This window comes from Ambystoma mexicanum, chromosome 13, assembly GCF_040938575.1.
Source record: "Ambystoma mexicanum isolate Mex_15411 chromosome 13, UKY_AmexF1_1, whole genome shotgun sequence".
In the NCBI taxonomy this organism is placed as follows: Eukaryota; Metazoa; Chordata; class Amphibia; order Caudata; family Ambystomatidae; genus Ambystoma; species Ambystoma mexicanum.
In genome coordinates, this window is record NC_090938.1 from 390301014 (window position 1) to 390323840 (window position 22827).

General features: G+C 47.8%; 1 protein-coding gene across 1 annotated transcript in view; it reads right to left on the bottom strand.

Annotated features, from left to right (window-relative positions):
* Positions 1–761: 761 nt before the first annotated feature.
* The window catches only part of LOC138521257 (myosin-7), a 67452-nt gene continuing 45386 nt past the window's right edge, over positions 762–22827 (bottom strand). Inside the window, exons 20-40 of the mRNA XM_069633954.1 lie at positions 20920–21043; positions 20241–20377; positions 19852–20107; positions 18630–18872; positions 17937–18113; positions 16740–16885; positions 16077–16167; positions 14954–15343; positions 14258–14384; positions 13262–13380; positions 12323–12519; positions 9692–9875; positions 8933–9098; positions 8600–8724; positions 6742–7050; positions 6229–6432; positions 5738–5863; positions 5348–5623; positions 4296–4391; positions 2878–3015; positions 762–888 (exon numbers count right to left, since the gene is read on the bottom strand). Coding sequence (XP_069490055.1) covers positions 868–888; positions 2878–3015; positions 4296–4391; positions 5348–5623; positions 5738–5863; positions 6229–6432; positions 6742–7050; positions 8600–8724; positions 8933–9098; positions 9692–9875; positions 12323–12519; positions 13262–13380; positions 14258–14384; positions 14954–15343; positions 16077–16167; positions 16740–16885; positions 17937–18113; positions 18630–18872; positions 19852–20107; positions 20241–20377; positions 20920–21043 — 3652 coding nt within the window. The 3' untranslated portion in view covers positions 762–867. The remainder of the gene's footprint in view (positions 889–2877; positions 3016–4295; positions 4392–5347; positions 5624–5737; positions 5864–6228; positions 6433–6741; positions 7051–8599; positions 8725–8932; positions 9099–9691; positions 9876–12322; positions 12520–13261; positions 13381–14257; positions 14385–14953; positions 15344–16076; positions 16168–16739; positions 16886–17936; positions 18114–18629; positions 18873–19851; positions 20108–20240; positions 20378–20919; positions 21044–22827) is intronic.

Genomic DNA, 22827 nt, shown 5'->3' on the forward strand with positions numbered 1-22827 from the left:
TGAATTAGTGATACTTTAACTTTTGATTCTGTTTTTATTGTGATTAGGTTATTCTTAACCAGGGGAGTTGCTAGGTCTGGAAAAGACCCGGGGCTAAGCTGATGTCGGAACTGTTGGGACTGGGGGCTAGCTAGTCTTTTGGCTGTAGCTCCTGAGATTCTATCCGGGGCTACAAGCAAACGATCAGGGGCTATAGCCCCTTTACCCCCCCCCCCCCCAGCAACACCCCTGTTCTTAACTATGTAAGATTGTAAAGGTTTGTTTTAAACCAGCTACAATAAAGGGTAAATAATAATAACAACAACCTGACACCAGCGGTTTGAGGAACTAGAGGTTATGATATGATATGATAGGTTATTTATAACGCGCTTAATACCCAGAGGTTTCTAAGTGCGTATCCGGGGGTGGTGCTCCGCATCGTCTTGCTTCTAAGACGAGCGTGTTGCCCCTGAGCTATCCTCCCAAGACACCCTTACCCTCGCCCTTCTTGCAAGAAGCACTCCCCAGGGATACATGTTCCATGTTTCAGTGTGTAAAAGTCACAGCAGACGTGCAAGCCGATCGGTTTCATATCTATTGGCCGCAGCAAACACGTGTTGCAATAATGGGGCTTGACTGCTGCCCCCCCCTTCCACCTACCGCACACGCTCTATCCTTAGGGTCCTGCGCACCTTCTGCAGCCTAAGGTGACCCCACTGGCATGATGAGACCCTGGCAATCAAACAATAAACAGACATGGAAATATAGACCAGAGAAACAGATTGTCTTCCAAAATAATGCTTTATTCTACATAAGACAGGGAGAAGAGTGGGCTAAGAGACAACAGACCGGAGGGTTCCGATGAATGAAGATTTCTCCCCGGAGGGGTTATTCCTCGTTCAGCCCCTTCTGCAGAAAGAGAGAGGAAGTTAGAAACAGAGGAGGGAAGACAGAAGGGTAAGGGAGCGCGCCATGCACAGTGGAAGCTCTGATTCTGCTGCACCAAGGGATGGTCCTCAGCACGATAAAGGGCCTGACCGGCTCAACCAATCAGAGCAGCAGTTAGCCCTGGTCAGCTCATTGCTACCCAGATAAGATCCTTTCTCTCTGGTCTGGAGAAACTAGACCTACCAAGTGGATTAAATGCCTACAATGGCCGGATCTAGCTCCGCTTTCAGGAAAGATTGGGATAAAGCCAAGTTCCAGGCACTTCTTTAGGCTGGATTGAATCCTGTATGCAGGGGAACAAGCTGTGCCATAATGGCATCCAGGATAGAGCTCTCCTGCTCAGGTAGGGACTAACAACCCATCCCCCATACGCTTCGCAAGATGGCAAGGGTTCACGCCATGCACCTACTGTGAGAGTAGCAAGTTTACAAAGACCTCGCATGAATCCCACAAATCAGGACTGCAGCCACAGCGGTCTACTTGCATTCCTACCAGCCTGTCCACGATTCCGGTCCATGCACACAGAAGGGAATATGGCCCTCAAGACTGCAGCCACAGCGGTCTACTTGCATTCCTACCAGCCTGTCCACGATTCCGGTCCATGCACACAGAAGGGAATATGGCCCTCAAGACTGCAGCCACAGCGGTCTACTTGCATTCCTACCAGCCTGTCCACGATTCCGGTCCATGCACACAGAAGGGAATATGGCCCTCAAGACTGCAGCCACAGCGGTCTACTTGCAATCCTACCAGCCTGTCCACGATTCTGGTCCATGCACACAGAAGGGAATATGGCCCTCAAGACTGCAGCCACAGTGGTCTACTTGCATTCCTCCCAGCCTGTCCCCGATTCCGGTCAATGCACACAGTAGGGAATACGGCCCTCAAGACTGCAGCCACAGCGGTCTACTTGCATTCCTCAAGATTCCGGTCCATGTACACAGAAGGGAATATGGCCCTCAAGACTGAAGCCAAAGCGGTCTACTTGCATTCCCACCAGCCTGTCCACGATTCCGGTCCATGCACACAGAAGGGAATATGGCCCTGTGAGTTGATGCAATCAGACCACAAGACTTGGGATCTAACCAGACAATCCCCAGGTAACCACATTTCTACCACCCCAGATACATCACTTTATCGTCACGTCCTCTTAACCGCCAACTATTTAGGAATAGGGTTCAGGTTGATATCAGATTGACTCCTAAATAATTGCTGCAAAATGTGTTTGCCGGAGCCTGTTGCTGCTATTTTTATTTCATTGTTTATGTAGTTATTTAAATAGTTTTGAGAGGGCGGTTTTAGGCTCTATTGTTGACAGGGATAGCAGCTTAAAGCCATAGATAGCAACAGGCACTTAATAAAGCAACCACAATTGCAATCAAGGACCCATGCCCATGCGAGTTGTGGGAAGACCGTCCTATCATAAGGATTGCACGCCATACCCAACACCGGCTGACCCGAGGCGCATAGAGTCAGGCCACGCTTCTCTCTACTCGTCTCACTCCCACAAGTGATCGAGCCAACAACTCAGATATCACCTTTACCATGTCCACCACAGTGATCGGGGCACATCCCTCGCTCCCTTTGCCTTTCCACCAATGAACGGGGCAAGTAACTCAGATGGCACCCTTAGCATAGACCTCCAGCTTGCCCAGTGATCAGGGCCACTTCCTAGCTCTCAATTTGCTTACAGACTCCCATCCACCACCCACTTATCAAGGCAGCTACTTGGCTCTCCTCTTCATCATTACCACCCAATCATCGGGCAGTTCTTACTTTGGTTATTATCCTCCCCTCCATGATTAGAGCAGGCCATTCTGCTCTCGCATTGCCCAACCGCTCTTGTAACCCCACTTCCTGGATTCATAATCCAGACAAACCCCTCTGCACTCGCATTGCCCATGTCACCGTACTCGCTGCAGTGATCCGGGGCGTTCCCTCATCTCTCACCTTGGTAATGCTGATGTCGCGGGTCTTGGCACGCAGCTTGTTGACCTGGGATTCTGCAATATCGGCCCGTTCTGCCGCCTCATCCAGCTCGTGCTGAACTTTCCGGAACTTGGACAGGTTGGTGTTGGCTTGCTCCTCCTGAAGGAAGAAGAGAAATGGGGAGTCAGTCCTATTCAGACCAACTGTGCGACCTTGTCACTCCCCCTCCGCCCCCACCTCCCATCAGCCAGTCACCTGTGAGGCTTTCACTTGTAAAGCAAGGAATGAACCGTGGAAGGAGGACAGAACTTGCCTACTTCTCTGACCGGAGTCTGTGAGCTGTATGATCAAAACCAAACGATGGATGAACTAGAACTGGCCGAAATGCAATGCCAATAAAACCAAAGTCATGCTGCGCCGCAACTCTGGTCCCATATAGACACTGCCATTTGGTCTGATGACCTAGGCTCCTGCTCCATCCCGATATCGATCATCAGAAAACTAGGGGGATTTTAACGGGCAAATGATGTTTATGTCTCAAATTAACAAAGTGACCCCCCATTGTGAATGATCCCATTGCAGCCTGAGAAGATTGTGGAAATCCCATATATTCGGGCCTCTCTTCACAATTCATCCAGAAACTGCACAGCATGAAGAATGCACCAGCATGAAGAATGCAGCAGCATGACTCCTACTTCAATGGCTGCTTAGAAAACACGCTTCACAGGCCCTTTGCATCCTGCATTGACTGCTGCTGACTTAAAGGCCTTCGGTTTAAGGTGCTTTGTTTGACTTCTAAAGCGCACTACAGTCTCCATTCCCAAGTGTGGATTTGAGAATGGCAGAAGATCCATTTCAGAAGAGACCACTAAACCCCGGAGCTCTCCAGACTATCAGAGAGATTGTAGACCCTCTTACTTTCAGATGGCGCATGAATGCACTCTTATTGCCCAGAGAACCCTGGGCTAGTGGAGTTGGCCCCTTACTCTTGTTTCTTCCAAGTTTGTTAGGATCTTCTGTGTATCTCACTGCCAAGGTGCACCTTTGCACATAAAATTATACACGACAGAACACATTATATAGAACATCTGTCACCCACTGCTTTCTGCGTTTGTCTTTCGTGAAATATTAAGAAATTGAACAGGATATCACCCAATGTCCCTTCTGTGGCAGCACGAGTAAGGCAGCGAGGTCATTTCCCTTGCTGCCTCTTCTCTCTGTGTTTTTTGGATATAGTCCGATGCAGATGAAGAGCAAGATGTGGGAGGGGTCGCCATGCCTCCTTGTACACCTGCCTCTCGTAAGAAGACACCTCATTTGAAGGCAGTGCTACCTAACACCTCTTTGGTGCTGGATATGGAACGGGATGTCTCCTGCCACTTCTTTGATGGTCCCCTGTAGGACAGCTATAGATGTTAATGTAAGAGGAAGTCACTTACCGCTTCCTCTGCCTGCCTCTTGTAGGCCTTCACTTTGAGCTGCAGCTTGTCCACCAAGTCCTGCAGGCGTGTGAGGTTCTTGCGGTCTTCCTCCGTCTGGGGGTAAGAGCCAGGGATACGTTATGACGAAAGAAAGAATGGCAGTCTGTCACCTTCCTCATACCCCCCACATTCTAAACCCCCAGAAATAAGATCTCCCTGCCTCGAGTACCCCAATATTTTGAAAAACATAACTCCCACACTTAACTGCTGGCACCATTCCATCTTAAAAGCAATATGAAATCAAACATTCCAACAATCAGATCATTGAAGGAGTTAGGCCCCACCCCCTATGACACACTTTTAGTTCTACACCAATGTTTATGAGGTTCAGCAGGGAGTGATGGTAGCGGCCATACCCATGGTAACCAGCAGTGGGACTACTATTGGGAACTTGGCCAGTGAAATGTGCCAAAAGAAATGATGGTGTGAGCCTTAGCTTAAGCTGGCAGACACTGCCAAATGTTTTTTAATCAGCATTTTTAATTTTTTTTAGCATTTGTGTAACACTCAGAAGCAAGGGTATCACAGCGTGTGGCCAGGTGGATACAGTAGTAAAGATGTGGACACAAGCATAACTATGTCAAGAGGTAGTCAAGGAAAACTACAATGAGGCAGGCAATTAAATAGTCAGTCATACTTGTTAAATACCAACGTTTCAAAGAGATGCTTTGCCAAAGATAGCCCTACAGAGGGGAAGCTTAATGGCAGTCAGCACATACAATGAGTCACCAGGCCAGAGCCCCGCCCCCCAATGTTCCCAAACACATAAAAGACATGTGGTACACTACACACCTGAAGAGCATGTGTTCCTCTATAGTCTTTTAGACTTCGAGTGATTTAGTCCATGCCTATGTCAGAAACTGGCTTATGAGGTTGGTAGGCTAGATCTCCAACCACAAAGGGAAAGCCCACCCCTGTTTCCCTTAAAGAACTTGCCACTTTACCTAGAAAATAAATGTCTCCCCCATCTTCCAAAACCTCCCTGGAAGCCCACTGTCCATCTTCCATACCTGGTAGGTCAGCTCCTTGACACGTCTCTCATATTTCCGCATGCCCTTCACACTCTCGGCGCCCCGCTTCTGCTCAGCCTCCAGTTCATTCTCTAGTTCCCGCACTCGGGCCTCCAGCTTCTGCACCTGCTTCTTGCCGCCTTTCATGGCGATCTGCTCGGCCTCATCCAGCCGTTGCTGAAGGTCCTTGATGGTTTGCTCCATGTTCTTCTTCATGCGCTCCAAGTGAGAGCTGGTGTCCTGCTCCTTCTTCAGCTCCTCCGCCATCATGGCCGCCTTGGGAGAAGACATCACAGAATTAGTCACCTCTCTCAGCTCAACTGAGATCATGGCAGTAGGAAGATCAGAATAATTTGTGAAATGGGTCAACATCTAGCGGTGGGTACATACATCAGTGATAGCTTTCTTGGCCTTCTCCTCTGCATTCCGGCACTCCTGGATGGATTCCTCCACCTCGGTCTGCAGCTGAGCAAGGTCAGAGTCCATCTTCTTCTTCTGGTTGATCAGGCTGGTGTTCTAGGGAGGAAAATGCACGGTAGTTAGAAACACATTCTATTGCCTGCGTTAGTGGGGCAAGATCAACGACTTGCGGCAGTCACTATTGTTGGTATACATTTTGTTTTCACCTCTTAAACACAAGATGGCAGATGAATAGCTACCAATTGGGCAAATGAACCATGAAAGGCGTCAGAGGGAGTTAGCAAGCTTCTGGCCATTGCTTGTTTTTTTCACCTGGAATGGATGTGAGCCACTCCTTTGAGCTTCAGTGGGGTCCCTTGCCTATGGGGCGTGGGATTATATTTACTGAGCTCAATTTGAGCCCATCCATGTGATTTGTGAGAAATGTTTTCTCCCTGTGTTGTTCTGTTAGGTTTCCTCACCTGGGAGTGCAGGAGCTGTACCCTCTCGCTGGTCTCGATCAGTTCCTGCTCCGCCAGCTTACGGGCTCGCTCCGTCTGCTCCACCACAGCCCGTAGCTCCTCCAGCTCGGCCTGCAGGAGGTTGTTCCTCCGCTCCACAATGGCGATGTTCTCTTTCAGGTCTTCATTGGCGCGTGTCACGTCATCGAGCTGTATCTGAGTGTCCTGAAAAGGGTGACAGAAGGTTTATTTATTTTCTTTCATTCTGAGAAAAAACAGAGCGATGCATGCACCCTTAGCAGCAAAGTACACCCAATGCCATGTTGGGAGTCTAAGAAATTGATCATGACTAGGGTATGAAGTACAACACACGACCCTAAGGTCATGGGGTGCACGTTATTGGGCATCTATACATTATCAATGGCACAAATATGCTCATGGAGTTCTCATGTAAGTGTTAATGTGATATAAATAGCCACTGACTGATCTTCTGTGGATAGAGGGTGTATAATGGGTGCTCGGAGGTTGCAGTACCTTGAGGTATCCCTGCAGAATCTTGACTTGCTTCTGTGCCTCGCTAGCCATGCGGTTCGCCTGGCTGAGCTGAATCTCCATCTCATTGAGGTCCCCTTCCATTTTCTTCTTGATGCGGAGGGCCTCATTCCGGCTCCGAGTCTCCGCTTCCAACGAGGTCTGCAGCGAGTCCACCACCCGCTGGTGATTCCTCTTGGCTTGCTCCATCTCCTCGTCCTTTTCGGCCAGTTTCCGCTCAAAGTCTGACTTCACCTGGTGGAGCTCTAGCTGGGCGCGTAAGATCTTGCCTTCCTCGTGCTCCAGGGATGCCTGCATAGGAAGAGCAGGTTACTTTATGCCTTCCATAACACACCCCATTGAATACACATCGGAAGGATGGAAAGCTTACTATTCATCCTCCTGCTATTGCTATTAGGTGAACATATGACTGACAAAAGGCCTGCTTGCTATCTTCCCTGTAGGAGAGAATCTGGTATTGATGTTCATACTACTTCCATTAGAATAATCAAAGTTTGGAACAGGGCCCTCATCCTATCTGCAGTAAAAGGATGCAAGGCAACAAATTGGTCCTAACACTTTCATCGCCACAAGGATACATAACTAATGAAAGAGCAAGACACATTGTAGGAAAGGACAAGAAGTAAGAAGTTCTACAAAACCATAGAAAGAGAACTTAGGGAACAGCTGTAGTCTGGATATTTCCAAAGAACAAGACTGAGATTTTAGGGGAATAAAGTGAGGATAAAAAGAAAACGGATGTAAAAATGTGTTAATTGGAAATGTGTAAAGATTTTTTTTTGTATAAAACTAGGTCACAATAAACATTTTGAAAGAAAATCCTTTGTAAAGATGTAACAGAGATAACAGGGTGCTATGCTATGTTCAAGAGTAGAAGGTACGCCTGCTAATTGGCACCCATGTTATCTCATTTGGAAAGGATGAAAGGCTGATCATTCAAATTGCTCTTCATTTCATTTCTCTTGAATGCACCTTTCTCTATGATGGATTCTCTTTGCTCACACCCATTCTCCAAAGCTGCTCTTACTGACAGCAAATGACCAAGAGTCCTCAGGACCTACAGTGAGGGAGTCTGGACACTGATCTTTAAGGACCACCTTCCGAATACCGGGCAGCCAAACACCTGAGGGCGTAACTCAAGATAGGTAATGACTGTGAGCTCTCTGGGGACGCAGGCTGGGTGGCACATTCATGCAGGAGCTGCAGTGACCACAAGCCCCTCTGTGTGGCGCTAGACTGGCAGGCATTCTCCAGGATGATGAGCTCCCAAGGGCTGCAGTATTCCGCAGGTTCGTACTTTTCCTGGTGCTATAGGCTTAGCGTGGCTGGATCTTATTCCCACTTGTAGTTCAGTTAAATGTAAGTTTATTCAAATCAAATCTGAAATCTCATTAACATAAAATTGCATTAATAATTGGTATCCAGTCATTGCATCGATTACAAAGCATTGAATGCCAAAAGCTTCGAAAAAAATGCATCGGAAAAAAAAGCATCGAGTGCATTCTTTTTCAAAGGTAAAGGTTTTATTTTCATTATAGTGGGTTTTAAGGGGTAATAAAACGGGGGTTGGGTGGACCCCCCATTAAAAAAAAGAAAAAAATGCATTCAATGCTTTTTTTCATTGCTTTTTTTTAGATACTAAGGCATTCAATACTTTGGCATTCGATGCAATCACTATAAACCCATTAATTCCCAACTGTAGAGATTAGCATAGCAGCATTTGGTCACTAACCCCCATGCCAAATGCGAAGGCCCACCATTTGGTCACTAACCCCCATGCCAAATGCGAAGGCCCACCATGTCTAATCCACATTGCCCCTATGGGCAAAGAACTTCCTACCTCGGCCTCCTCTAGGGCAGACTGCAACTCCAGCTTCTCCTGCTCCAACTGCTTCCGCAGCTTCTCCAGCTCATGGATGCTCTTGCCGCTCACTCCCAGCTGCTCTGTCAAGTCGGAAATCTCCTCTGAGAAGAGAGGATATTAGAGTGATTTTAAGACTAGGTCCAACCGGAGGGTCATCTCCTTCGATTCATGCTCTACAGTTCATGGAGGAGGGAAAGCATTACGCATGGATGGTCTTACAGCAGTGCTGTTCACTATCTGGCCCACTCCTCCCTTCCAGGACCTGGGATACACACAGAGCAGTTCAGCCGCCACCTCCCATTGGCTCACCCTGCAGGTTCTTGTTCTCCCTCTTGAAGGTCTCCAGATGTTCTAGGGATTCCTCGTACGCGTTCTTCAGCTTGAAGAGTTCGGTGCTCAATGAGCGGCCCTCCTTCTGGGAGGATTCCAGCTCCATCTGGCACTCCTCAAACTTCTGCTTCCACTCAGCCAAGATCTGGAGAGGGGAGAGGCATGTGAGTCTACTTTCATGAGTTCAGCAGTTGGCAACAGATGGAAAGAGCCTTACATTTTTTTTGGATGGTCCTGTCCAGAGTTGTAGCCTACAATACTTTGTTGTTCTCCCCCAAATTAAAGACCCCCTCTTGCCGCCCCATCCCTCCATTGCCTCTGTTCATGCCCCTTATGTCATTACTTCCTCAGCTGCCTCATTGTGTGCTCCCCAGTTGCCCATCTCTTTCAATCTCTCTCAATGACTCTCCTCCAATTGATCCATTCCTTCTCCTCTATTTTTTCTGGAGTCTCCTCCTCTGTCTTGTCCAGTCTTCTTTTCTTCATGTTCCCTGCTAAAAGTTCCACTTCCCAGCTCTTCCCTCTATTATTATGCCGCCTGTTTTCTCTTACCTCTCTCTTCTGCCACCTCTGTTTTCTTTTACACTTGTTTCCCATTACCCGTTACCTAAGCCTACCTCTTCCTCTTGCCCCTCCTTAGTTTTTCTGCATGCTTGGTTAACGCGCCCCTTAATTTGATGCCCATTTTCTGTCTCCAGGCCCTACTTCAGGCCACGGCTCTCCCCCAACAATGTGCACCTTGTCAAAGTTCCTCTGCTTCTTGTCTAGGGCGGCCGCTGCAGCATTGGAGCGCTCCAGGTCCACCATTAGGTCCTCGATCTCGCTCTGCAGCCGGTGCTTCGTTTTCTCTAGTGACGAGCACTTGGCGTTCACGGCCTCCACTGCCTCCTCTGCCTCCTGTAGTCGCTGGGCCAGTTTCTTCCTGAAAAGTGAGCAAAGACAAGAAAAACAAGGTTGTTAGAATGAAGCAGCATGTGAAATCATTAGCAGAGGAGCTATGGCACTGACAGGCATGAGAAACAGCCGCTGAGTGCATACACTCCACAGGAGGCTCTTAATTTGCGATCGATAAATGTTGCACATTACTAACAGATGGTGAACATCCCCAGAGGGATGCTGTTTTGAAATGTTGGAAGATCCAGATAGCCAATGGCCACAAATGATCAATACTTCCAGGTGATTACTGTGCAGGGACCATCCGTATCTTCAGGTCAACGCTGTCCATTGATGATGAAGAACAACAGATCGATGCTGATGACTGACATTGATCATTTTCAGCCAGAAGAAGTCAGCCCATCTCCAGTATGTCTAGATGGACACTGTCCATGAACACCGTGTAGTTCCCGTGCCCCACTAGCCACGGCCGCTCCGTTCATGCATTTGCGCCCTGCCCCTGGAAGTCAGCATCTCGGGATGAACCTTGGCCGCAGATGATCAATAGATGTAGATGACAGTGTCCATGAGGGATCAATATTTCCAGTTGGACACTGTCCATGAAGGATATGCAGTTGCCCAATCCGTGAATACAGATGTTCACCATTCATGAATGTCTATATTTACAGATGAAAAATATCATGTGCTATCAGCAGATGAAGGTTGGTAGGATCTTTGGATGATCAGCTTACGCTGAGGGGCATTGCCCAAGAATGAATCATATTTAAGCGTGGACACTGTCTGTGAAAGGACTGCAGTTTTCAATGGGCACTGTCCACAGATATTGAGGTAATTCTGGTGGGCACTATCCAGGGATGTCAGCTTTTATAGATGAACAATGTCCATTAAGCATTAGTAGATATATTTTAACACGTTCCCCCGATGCTCAGCGGATATAGATATACAGTGCCCAGGGGTGAGGCATATTTTCCAATGGTCCCTGAGCATGGGCGGTCAGTATTTGCAGAACATGTCCATGAATCGTCAGTATTTCCAGATGCACATAACAGAATCGCGAGAAAATCATTAACCCTTTAAGGCCACTATTTCCAGACAGATGCTGCTCAATCACAATCCACAATTCCAGGTGTACACCATTCCTGGGCGAGCAGTATCTGCATATGAACTGTGTCCATGGGTGTTCAATATCTCCAGCTGGAGAGTGGCCATGGATGGCTAGCAGCTTCAGATACACACTGTCCATACAAGAGGAGAATGGCTGGCTTTAATGGCCACTGCTCACAAAACATGAAGAACTGGGAATCCAGTGGGAAGTTGGAGACCCGTCTTGCTGACTCTCTTTCGCCCCTTGGTGAGCACAGATATCCATCCACCCACACATGTTAAGGTAGGGACACACAGTCACTATTACATGGTTTTGGCCATTAAGGAAGGTTTAGACAGGATTTACTATTAGAGAAGGGCCGACTTTCAGGATGGGGAGTAATAATCCCACTCACAGATGCCAGGTGGGTCATGGTTGTAGGTCAGATGTGTTTCCCCATCTTTGGTCCTTGATTGGCACATAATACCAGAACTCATTAGTACAACAATGGCTACTTTGGCGTGAACTCCATGCCATGTCACCACCATTCTCACCTCTGGCTGTAGAATATCCTCTCCTACTCTATCATACATGTGTACTGATCTCAGGCCTGCCGCGAGCTCTTGAGTTCTGGCACAATGGCACTAATGTTGAGAACTGGCCTTGCCCGCTCTGGATTCCTGGTCGCTGATGTCTCTCCTCTCACCTCTCACTCGTGCGCAGCCGGAGAATTGATTCGACCAACAGACAAACCTTTTGTTCGTCTTATATTCTGATTCAAACATAAAAGCAAACAAAAAGCTTGCCAGTTAGGAGAAAAGTGGATGCCCGCACAGGGAGAGAGAGCGCACAAGTCAAGCCTCCACAAAGCAAATGAAAAGAAGAGAGACCTGGCATGAGGGGGGGTCGCGAGATACAGGGAAAAGAGGGTACTGGGACATGAAAGCACACACGCATGTCAATTCTATTGTGAACTAATCAACCTTCTATTGAAATCCTGCAAAATCGTGCCTTGGGCTCTGCTGCGTCATTAACTTCTCAGCCCAGTGACGGTCCAAACACTCAGAAATGCAACGGATCCTTCAATGCCCTCTGGCATCACAGCATGGGTTAGAACATTTGCAAAATGGAACAAAAACACATTTCGCCATAACATATTCTCTCACGTTATCCTCAAGCAGTGAACATATTCTCCACATTTGTCCTATCACGTTGACCTAAGGCCGCAAAGAAGAGCTCCTAAAAAACAGTGAAACCTCAAAATGATTTGAAAACTCGTTTTTGTTGAGAATAGTACTATTTGGAGAAAGGTTACAGGCCCCATCCTGCATGAGAGCACATTCTCTCCTGGTGAGAGGACACCTTGCCTTCCGGCAGGACGACGCACTCACTTGGCTTCCTCCAGCTCCTCGGTCCTTTGGATGGCATCCGTCTCATACTTGGTCCTCCACTGTGCCACCTCAGAGTTGGCCTTGGACAGGATGCGTTGCAGCTCTGCCTTGGCCTCCTGCTCTTCCTCGTACTGCTCCCGCAGCAGGTCGCAGTCATGGCGAGCTGACTGCAGCGCATGCGCGAGGGCGTTCTTGGCCTGGTGTGGAACAAAAAAACATTCATGGCTAGAATAATTCATTCTCGCTCCAGATTCCCCAGGCTGAGTTGCCCCTCAATCTAACCTCCAGAATCTCCTGCTATTGCTATTATAACTCAATCCTGACCTGCGGCACCCATTCATTTCCCAGTACTGTGAATCAAACACAGGTCTGCCTATGTATACACGACACCCATTCATTTCCCAGTACTGGGATCAAAATAGCTCGTGAAATGCATCTTCCTGGCAATTTGGAATGCTTTCTGGAAAGCAGTGTAATTCTTTTTGCTGTACACTGGATATATTGTGTACTAAAAGGGATGTAAGGCCAAAGATCCCCTCTGTGACAAAGAGGTTTCACGATTTCTGCAAGCAACTTGGCCTCCCCCTTCGCTTCCAGGCTCCATAATATATGACACATCCAGTGGCTGATGGTTAGGCAATGCTTGTTCTGATCTTCCCCTCCAAAACGCTCAGAGGACATGACCCAAAGGTTGGCCACCACAACCCAATAATTGCCTTAACCTTGTTCGTCAGCATGCACCTGAAAAAGGGACCAACCCATTGGACATCCATTGCCCAATGCCTGCCTCAGCCTCCTCCCCCACTAGCCAAGGCTTAACTTTGCCTTCTGCCTGCCTCATGCCCAACTATCACCCAACCAGTTTGCCAAAGCTTACCTTTCCTCCTGCATGTACTGAGGAACGTGTCCTAACCCTATCAAAAATTGGCATAACCTTACCTTGGCTTCCTCCTCCAGCTGCCTCTTCAGATCTTCCAACTGTTGGGTGTAGGTCTGTTTGCCACGCGTCAGCTGAGAGACCAGCGCTTCCTTCTCGTCCAGGCGTCGCGAGAGTTCACCTGAAAAGGACAACAGAGCCAATAAAGGCACGAGCAATCCACATGTCGTTGGATTTACAACTTTAACCATTTATTCAAACCTGTTGGATGTGGTGTGGGGAATGGAGAAATGAACAGCATGGCTGCACTCTATGCCGATACCAGACCCTGTTTCCAAGACTGCCCAGAGGTACGGAGGTGGCTCCAGGGATGCATTCCCTTGTGATCCCAGACCCAATGTGTATATATAGGCGGAGGAAGGGCTGGTGGGGCGTGTTCTTCCCAATCCCAGGCTGCAGGTTTATTAAGAGAAAAGCAATACAGGGCTGATGAGCTGGAATCCAGCTTATGAGCTTTACTTATCAGACCTGTTTACTATATAAATGTTGCATACAAGCTGAGGAATCGAATCCTATGTGTGTATTATATGGATAGCTCCATCCAGCATTCCTATGATGAGGTGGCAAGCACAGGGGCTGAGGGGTAATTCCTAAGTATGTATTCTTTGGAGGTCCAAGGGCTGGATACCCGTAAAAAGGTGTCACAAGAGTGCTGTGATGGAAGCAGAGTTGCAGGGGTGTTGCTAGGTCTGGAAACGATCGGGGTCTAAGCTAATGTCGGGACTGGCAGGATTCGGGGCTAGCTATAGCCTTTTAGTTGTAGTGCCTGAGCTTCTATCCGGGGCCACAACCAAAAAACTCGGGGCTATGTCCCCCTCAAACCCCCCCCCCCCCGCTAGCAACGCCTCTGCAGAGTTGTTTTATTTGGAAATCGCGGGTGCGTTTTGCATATTCAAATAAAGCCTTTAACCACAATTCCTGCAAGAGAGACAAGCCGTGTACGGTTGCCCCGACATAAACAAGGGTCATCACATGACACTCTGCCCTACAGCACCTACCATTCTCGGTCTGCAGTTTGGCCCTCTGTGTGGAGAGCTCATTAACATTCCTCTGGGTCTCCTCGGCCTTCAACCTGTGCTCATTCATCTGGTCCTCGAGGGTCCGGCTGACCTTCTCCAAGTTGGCCTAGAACACCGAGAAGAAGAACATTGAGGTTGGGGAAGTTACAGAGTGAGAGCTATGAAAGAACCATGAGTGCTGGCAAGATAAGGGCAGCCTGGTACGGAAGGTTGGGTGATTCAGCAAGACCCAATAGTAAGCCATGGGAGTGGGAGGTCAACATGGGCGGGTGATAACTTGCTAAATCCTGCACTCTCTCTTCCACTCTATTACATCTCAGGGTGGCTGTTAGACTTGATTTACTCAGTGTAACATGCGTCTGTGAGAGCTAGCATTGGATCACAGACGAGGCATCTCTATGATAGTTCAGGCTTGTGGCCATGTTCCAGTCTTGGCTCACGGAAAGTATAGGCACTTCTCTATGCGCTTCTCTATGTCTCGGGAGGATAGCCCTGGGGCAACGTGCGCTTAGAAACCTCTGGGTATTAAGCGTGTTATAAATAACCTATCATATCATGTCATGCTCTAGCTTTTACATATGGATAGGAGAGAATCTTTTATTTGCTCTCTGATAGTTCAGGATCAGGCTCATTCTGCAATCGTAGCAACTGCTAGGACATAAGAGTACCCCATACCTTGGCCTTCACAAGTTGCTCCATGTTGGACGCCATGTCGTCGACCTCCAGCTTGTACTCACTCTTCTCTTTTTCCAGCTTCTGCTTCACTCTCTGCAGGTTGTCGATTTGCTCGCTCAGCTCAGCCACCGAGTCAGCGTGCTTCTTGCGCAGTGTGGCTGCTGTGGCCTCACTGTGCAGCGTGGCCTCCTCCAAATCCCTCCTCATCTTCAGAAACTCTGCCTCCCGCTTCTTGTTCATTTCCACCTGGAGAGAGGTGGCGCCACCCGCCTCTTCCAGCCGCTCGCTGATCTCCTCGAGCTCCCGTGATAGGTCAGAGCGCAGCTTCTCCACCTTGGCTCGAGCTGCCCGCTCTGCTTCCAGCTCCTCTTCCAGCTCCTCAATCCGGGCCTGGGAGGAGGGAAGAGGGTTACTTTTGATATAGGAAGAGGAGGCTCAGCAGTTGCATGCATACTCCAGTCGCGCCTACATTTGCATCCCACCCAGAATGTTCCCCACTGTCCTTCCCTTTTCTGATTCCGTCTCTCTAGTACTTGCACCTGGTTTCCTGCCTCCTCTTGACTCTGTTCTCAGTGTACAGAGCATTCGCATTCCCCTCTCCAGAAGCCCATCCATTCCACTCCTCACACAACACCTGGTATATTCCACCCTTTAACCTCTGCACATTGATCCCACTCATCCTCAGAACCCACACTTTCAGTGGCCTGCACTTACCGCAAAGGCCCTCAAGCTCTACCTTAGAACATCTGCACCCTGGCCCCTTTGCCTAACCTCAGGGTCTATCCTTTTTCTACCTGACCCTATAATTTGTGGTTGGTAGTGAGCTGCTCTCTTGGAGCACAGAGTACAATGTGCACAATATGCTAAGTGTCCAGGTCCCGGAAATCCCTTAGACATCTTCCTTCCATTCCACTTGGGCTGGGAAGGCCATGCAAGTAGGATCACACAGAAAGAGTTACATGTGTGTATTATGCCTTGGTAAACCACCTGTAACTCTCCTTGAGATGACACAGATAGGACAGGACATACATGATATCACACAGATATGGTGGCTGGTGCATTCTGAATAATACACAGTGTCGCGTATGGGGTCTAGCCATGGGCTCCATAACCTGGCACTCACTTGCAGTTCTTTCAGTTTCTTTTGCAGCTGGGCCGACAGGTTCTGTTCATCCTCGATCCTAGCATTCAGTGCGTTGGTTTCGAAATCTTTCCTGCCAGACAGATCACAAGTCAGAATGTTGAGAATGTAGTTTTAAGGATCCTTGCCACATTTCTTGTGATAGATACCGCCCCACCTGCCCCTGACACCTGTGATCTGCAACCCCGTGACCGTGAATGGCCATTCAAAAGAGTTGCCATGCTTTGCAACCCAGGACCTAAGCGTCTGAGGATGTAAATTCAGAATGAGATCCCTAGAGCTTTGCATACAGCGTACTAGGAAGGTGGCATGATTTTTGTTGGTCTCATGGGAAATCAGGAAAAACCCTTCTGGGCTTGATTCCTCTAAGATCTGTATGGGTGGAGCAGAAGCAAATGCCTATTGTGGCATATAATATTGTCTTTCTTGGCATCAGACCAGGTGACCTATTGTATACGTTCCGCACAAAGACTGAAAACCACAAAGAGAAGGGTGTAGGGGACCTCAATTGGTTCTCTGTTTGATAACAAGGCTGGGAACACACACCAGGACACGAAAGACAAACAGATGAGCAATTTCTGCAGCCCCTGTCTTCCTGTGCCCATTCTCAAAAAACATGATCAATGGCTTAAAATGGATTCTCACTTTTTCAGCCTCTCATCCAGCTGCTGCTTATCATTCTCCAGATCCATAAGGCTCTCCTGGGACAGCTTTAAGTCTCCCTCAAGTTTTCTTTTGGCCCGTTCCAGGTCCATGCGGACCTTCTTCTCCTGCTCCAGGGATCCTTCCAGCTAACAAAATCATAAGAACAGTTTTGCTGAGCAATTGCTGGGTCACTGATTGTTTCATCTAGAGTCACATACTCTGCTCTAACATTTACAACCTCTTCGAACTAATAGAAATATATTTCCAATGATCTTTCATAACCAAGAGGGAGTAAGGGACTCTTCACTGGACCTTCAGACAATTGAAACTGAAGACATCCTGACAAAGCTTTCCCACCATGGATGCTCTCCTCCCAAGAAACTCCCCATAATTCTTTACCAACCCTCCGCATCAAACGACCGTCCAACTATAAGTCCCCCTGATAAAGAGGCCCGAGAATCTCATCACCGGGCCCTGCTGGCATAGATCTTTCCAACCAAGAGCGAGCCAACAAATCCCTAATCCGGCTCACGCGAGGGAGCATTTCATCCATTCGACCCCAAATGATCTTTCTCTGACTTTCCCACTACATATCACTGCAACTCCAGGTAATAGCCCTTTAACTAAGAGATGTCCCAAGGCATGGCTGCTGAACCTTTCCATGAGATTTGTATATCCGGTATGGCACCTGGAATCATGTTGTGTATCGGCGCCTTCTACATATGCAATAAATCAATACAATTCAACAGAAACCCAAAGATGTGCTTGATGAATGTTTTCACCATAGATCCATTCCGCCAATTAAGACACACAGCCATCTCTTTTGCCACACAAAGACATTGGCAGTTAATGTTCCCAACAGAGATAAGCAACAGATAGAGCGGCATAAGAGTCTCATTATCAAACCCCTCCATTGAAGAAACATTAGACTATTGAGTTGCGCAGATCAAACCTTCCGAGCAGAGAAATGCCAGAACTGGGCTACCCCTTTTCAAACCACCACAAGATATTTAACACGTTCGGATGGACTACAGAATCATGTTAACCTTCCCTCAGAGTATGTCTCTTCCATTGCCCCCACCACTTCCAAAGGTAGTTTAGAAGAAGGGTGAGAACTCCGAGGACACTACGTCATTCTTCATGGACTACCTCAAAGACATTCCCCTAGTGGGAAACATCCATTATGGCCATACGTACATCGTCCACCTGCTGCTCAAGCTTGGACTTGGCTTTTGTCAGGGTGTTCACTTTGTCCTCCTCTGCCTGAAGGTCGTCCAGGGTCTGCTGGTGGGCTTCCTGCAAGGCCTTCTTCTCCTTGGTCAGTTTGGCGATGATTTCATCTAAACCAGCCATCTCTTCTGTCAGGTTCTTTACCTGGATACGGAATAACAAGGTTACCACATTAGTAACTACGGATATCTTTCAATCTAATCAACCTTGTATGGGGATGAAGGCATGTGTAGGTCCTTCTGCTCATCTATAAGCATGGTGGAATTAAAGGTTGTGACGGATAGCAAGACATGATGAGGGGTAGCTGACTGAGAACAGAAGAATATACAGAAGGTAGGAGGAGTACAAAGTAAACCTCTGCAAGAAGAGAAGAGAGAGTTAATGGTAACAAGAGATTCAGGAAGGGACAACAGACACTATAATCACTGTAGTCCACGCAGAAGGAACAATGGGAAACAGGCCTCATGAACATAGACAGCCTTACTGTGTTCTCAATAGTAGGATGGTAGAGACACCTAACTAGTTACATGAAATACCTCAACTTGTATTTAATGGAAATTAGACAGAATGGAGATAGACGACATACACAGCGCAGTCCACATCCTGTTCTCGGCAGGTGAATAACGAAAGGGTGAGAAATAGGTTAGAATAGGACGTTACCTTGTTCTCTGTGGCGTGCTTCTCCTTCTCCACCTTGGCCAGTGTGAGCTCCAGGTCATCTATGTCCTTCTTGAGCTCTGAGCACTCGTCCTCCAGCTTCCTCTTTTTGGCTGTCAGCTCAGCGTTCATCTCCTCCTCATCCTCCAGGCGCTCTGTCTGCTCCTTGACCTTAGCCTCTAGCTGGATCTTGTTCTTGATGAGTTGGTCACAGCGTTCCTCTGCGTCAGCGAGGTTGTCTTGTTCCTAAAAGTGCCAGGAAAAGATGTTGTCATGCAGCAGGTATGTCAATGTTCATTCTGAGATTCATAAGGCTAGGAATCCCCAGTTACGGACCCTCGCTGCTGGCCAACAATGAATGGCCCAGTAATACCAAAATGTCAAGAGCTGGAGCCAAGAGTAACACTCTGCCCTCCTGGGTGAGTACCTGCTCTCCTGGGTGAGTATCACCACCACACAGCGCCTCTCTATGATGGTTCATGGTAGGACAAATGGTTAAGAGTGAGGGCAGTTTGTTCGGATGGTGGCAGATATGTCACGATGGAGACAATATTTCAGGGTGAGCCCAGGGTTGAATGGGAATAATATAGGCTATGAAGAAAGATCAGGATGGACCATGTAGTTCAGTATAGGGACAGAATTAGGGTGGGTGCAGAAGTTTAAGGATGAAGGCAGTTAGTTCATGAAGTGGTAGATAGTCTAGAATGATGACAGGTCACCTTGGGGAGGATTGTTCAGCATGAGTGAAAATAGTTTGGTTGGGACGGGTAATCCAGAGAGGGGACAGATGGTTGTGGATGGAGCAGGATTGTTCAGAGTGGGGAGGTTAGTATAGGATAGAAGTATATAGTTTAGGTTGAGGTAGACAGTTCAAGATCGATGAAAATGTAGGTTCTCTGGTATCACAGCATACAGGATTATAGATAGAGAGGGTACGGCTGCGGTTCATGTCATGTGAGTGGTTATCCTGGCATGCCTTGGAAGATCTCCAACTCAACACGTGTGCAAATTGAGTCAAGACAAGGACGATGTTTAGCTGTATACCTTATGGGGAGGGTGGAATGCACAGGTTACATTGGGAGACATGTATACCCCTTCCTTGGGGATTTGAATAGAGGACTGGGAACACCTATAATTGTAGCTTGCTTAAAGGTTTAGAGCTGTGACATCGGGACAATTCTTTAGGGTGTTTCTCTCTCAGAGGACGATTTCTGAGGCAACTTACAGCTTGGACTTGGAGCTGAAGGTCATTCTTCTCCTGGAGCAAGGACACCATCTTCTCCTCCAGCTCCTTGCGTCGGGCCTCTGACTTCTCCAATGCCTCCTTGAGCCGCCCGAATTCCTCCTTCATGATCTGCATCTCCTTCTCGGACTCCGCACTCTTCAGGAGGGGCTTAATCTTAAAGTAGAGCTTCATCCAGGGCCAGTTCTTGACCGACATGAAGGCACGGATGTTCCACTGGATGACCAGAAGAGCATCTCTGCAGTGGTAGAAGAGGAGGCAGGGTGTGAGGACACGAGGAAACCACCCAGTGTGAAACATCAGGGAGCATACAGAGAAGAGGGATAATGGAGAGATCACCATGCACAAGAGAGAGGAGAAATGGAAGGTACCTGCGTTCCACAATCTTCTTAAACTCCATTCTAGAAAGCACACCACGAGACTGCGCCTGTATACGGGTGATGATACGGGACAGACGTTCGTCTCTCATTTCCTCCAGCTGACCCAAGAGGCCGGCCTTAAAAAACACCTTGGGTAGAAAAGAACAAGAAGTGAAGCTAAGAGGGGGAAGAGTGTGGCTAGCAAAGGTCTAGAAGAATGCTATGGGGACCAGACATTCAGCCGCAGAAGAATCTACAACATCATGGGAGGCAGGAAATGGGCCATGTCCAGGGTGGCACATCACTCGCTTACATCATGAGGTGCAGATGATGGGCATTTATTGGGTAGGAAGGGCAGCAACACACCAGCACAGCTACTCATGAAGACTGTGATGTGGTGCTAGAGTATGTGGGGCAGTGCCCCTACTGGCATAATATCGCTAATATCATTGCTTGAAGAAGATCAGTATGCACTGAGTATGACAACCCCCATACCAAACAGAACCCCCAACATAATGCTGTCACATAGGACATATCCAGGGTGTGAGTGACCGCTCACCAATAGAACAGTAACCATATGCTGTGCAGCAGGAAATTGACATTACTACTACATGAGGGACAGGACCTCTAGAAACCCAACACTCGTAGAATTATGCAGTGGGATTGGGGATGATGCAAGAAGGGGACTTGCCTTGGTGTGGCCAAACTTGTACTGGCTATTGTCAATATCAAGAGACCCCAGAAGCTTCTCAGCCCCCTTCCTGCTGTCAATAAATTGCCCCTCTGGGATGGCGGCTGGGTTCAGGATACGGTATCTGGAAGAAGACACAGAATATTGATCACTTGTCAATCCACACTTCACCCGTTCTCGTGTCGCAAGAAACAAAATGACAGCAAAGCTATCGGAGAGTCGCAGAGCATCCTTTCCCTCCGCTAAGGCATACATGGTGCTGCTGGTCAGGGCCTCCGTGGCATAGTCCTCTCCCGCACTCAAAACCGAACACATTCGGAGACATCACAAACCAGGGAGGTGCACACATCTTGAACCACAGAGATGCAATTTCAGAGAGATTCACACAAATACACATAGTGGAGGTTGATTTCATAGAGAAGCACACGTGTGCAGTCACTGAGAGTAGACCTTATGTAGCTGCCTGCATGCAACTCATAGCGGTATAGGAGATGATCATGTACACATAATATTAGAGGATTTAACACACACACGCAACACACAAACACATCCACACACACACACGGTAAACAAAGAGGATTTGAGGAAAAGCCATGAATTACTTTGCTCCAGGTTGCAAAGAAAATGTGAAAGAAAAAAGTATGTGAGAGGGAGAGCAGTCCAGTCCACTTTAGTTCAGAAGCCATATTCCATGGCAATGTTTGTCGAAAAAGAGTTGCCTTGAAAGTAGATTGTTTTGCAGAGTGCATTGGTTGGCCATGTTCCTGCAGTATGAAGAGACACTACCTTTCCCCTGAAGTGGGTTTGGATGGACGGCGTGGGCTCGTGGATAATGAGAATCTTGTGTTAATATCCCCTTCCATGCCCCAAGGAGTGCCAATGTTACTGGTTTTGTTCCAAAAAACAGATGTGAGAAGCTGAGTCTGCCCACAATTCTATTGAAGTAAATGTGTGGAGGTGCAAAATTGGTTCTGTGTCATTTCATTGACGGTCGGAATTTCGATGGGTTTTTAACAAGTATTTTTTACCGAAAAAACTCATTGAAATTGATTTTTATTTTTGGGGGTTTCCCCCCCAATTCCCGCTCCCCTATTGTTTTTTTACCTATTCCCATCTCCCTGCCCCTATATACACTTTCCCAACCGCCCCTTTATATTTCGCTGAGGTTTTTTTCGGTAAAAAATACTTATAACAAAACCCATCGAAATTCCGACTGCCGCTGAAAGGACGCTATACCGCAAAATCAACAAGTTGCAATGACATCCCTTATGGGACTACAAGGGTGTGAACTGAGTCAGTGATATTATTATTATATATTATTGTGGTATTTATTGAGTGCTTTCCAGAGGTAACAACAGAACAGATATGTAGCGGGGGTAGGAGACAGAGGGGCACAGAGGAGGGTACAGCTATAGAGGCTGACAGCGTCTAGTGAGTCGGGGGGGGGCAGCGTGATGGCCTAGGTATTGAGAAGGAGGGAGTCTTTGAAGAGGTGCGTTTTAAGAGACACATAGATCAAAGACCATGGGACCTCCCAACCCCTTGAAAGTAAGTCATTCATTCCTTGGTGGCCATTTCCTACATCGACCCAAGAGATTGTGCTTTGTGTGATTCCAGAGACAAAATGGATGCCGCCCAGAGGAGCAGAAAAGGGCCATGCGCTCTAGCCACTTCATGAAACCTGATGTTATGGTTTTCGGGAGGGTTCATGCTGCCTCACTCCCCAAATGAGCATAGCCCGAAGGTACCCCTTTACATGTTAAAATTCCAACAGAGAAAAAGGTAGGGTGCCAAAAGTCACTGGAGAGGTCCCTTATCCCTTCTCAACACACTTGCATACCACCCGCACAAGTTCCTTTATGATAATAAAGAGCGCCATTTTGCTGGAGGGGCGGTAGTTTCATGTCT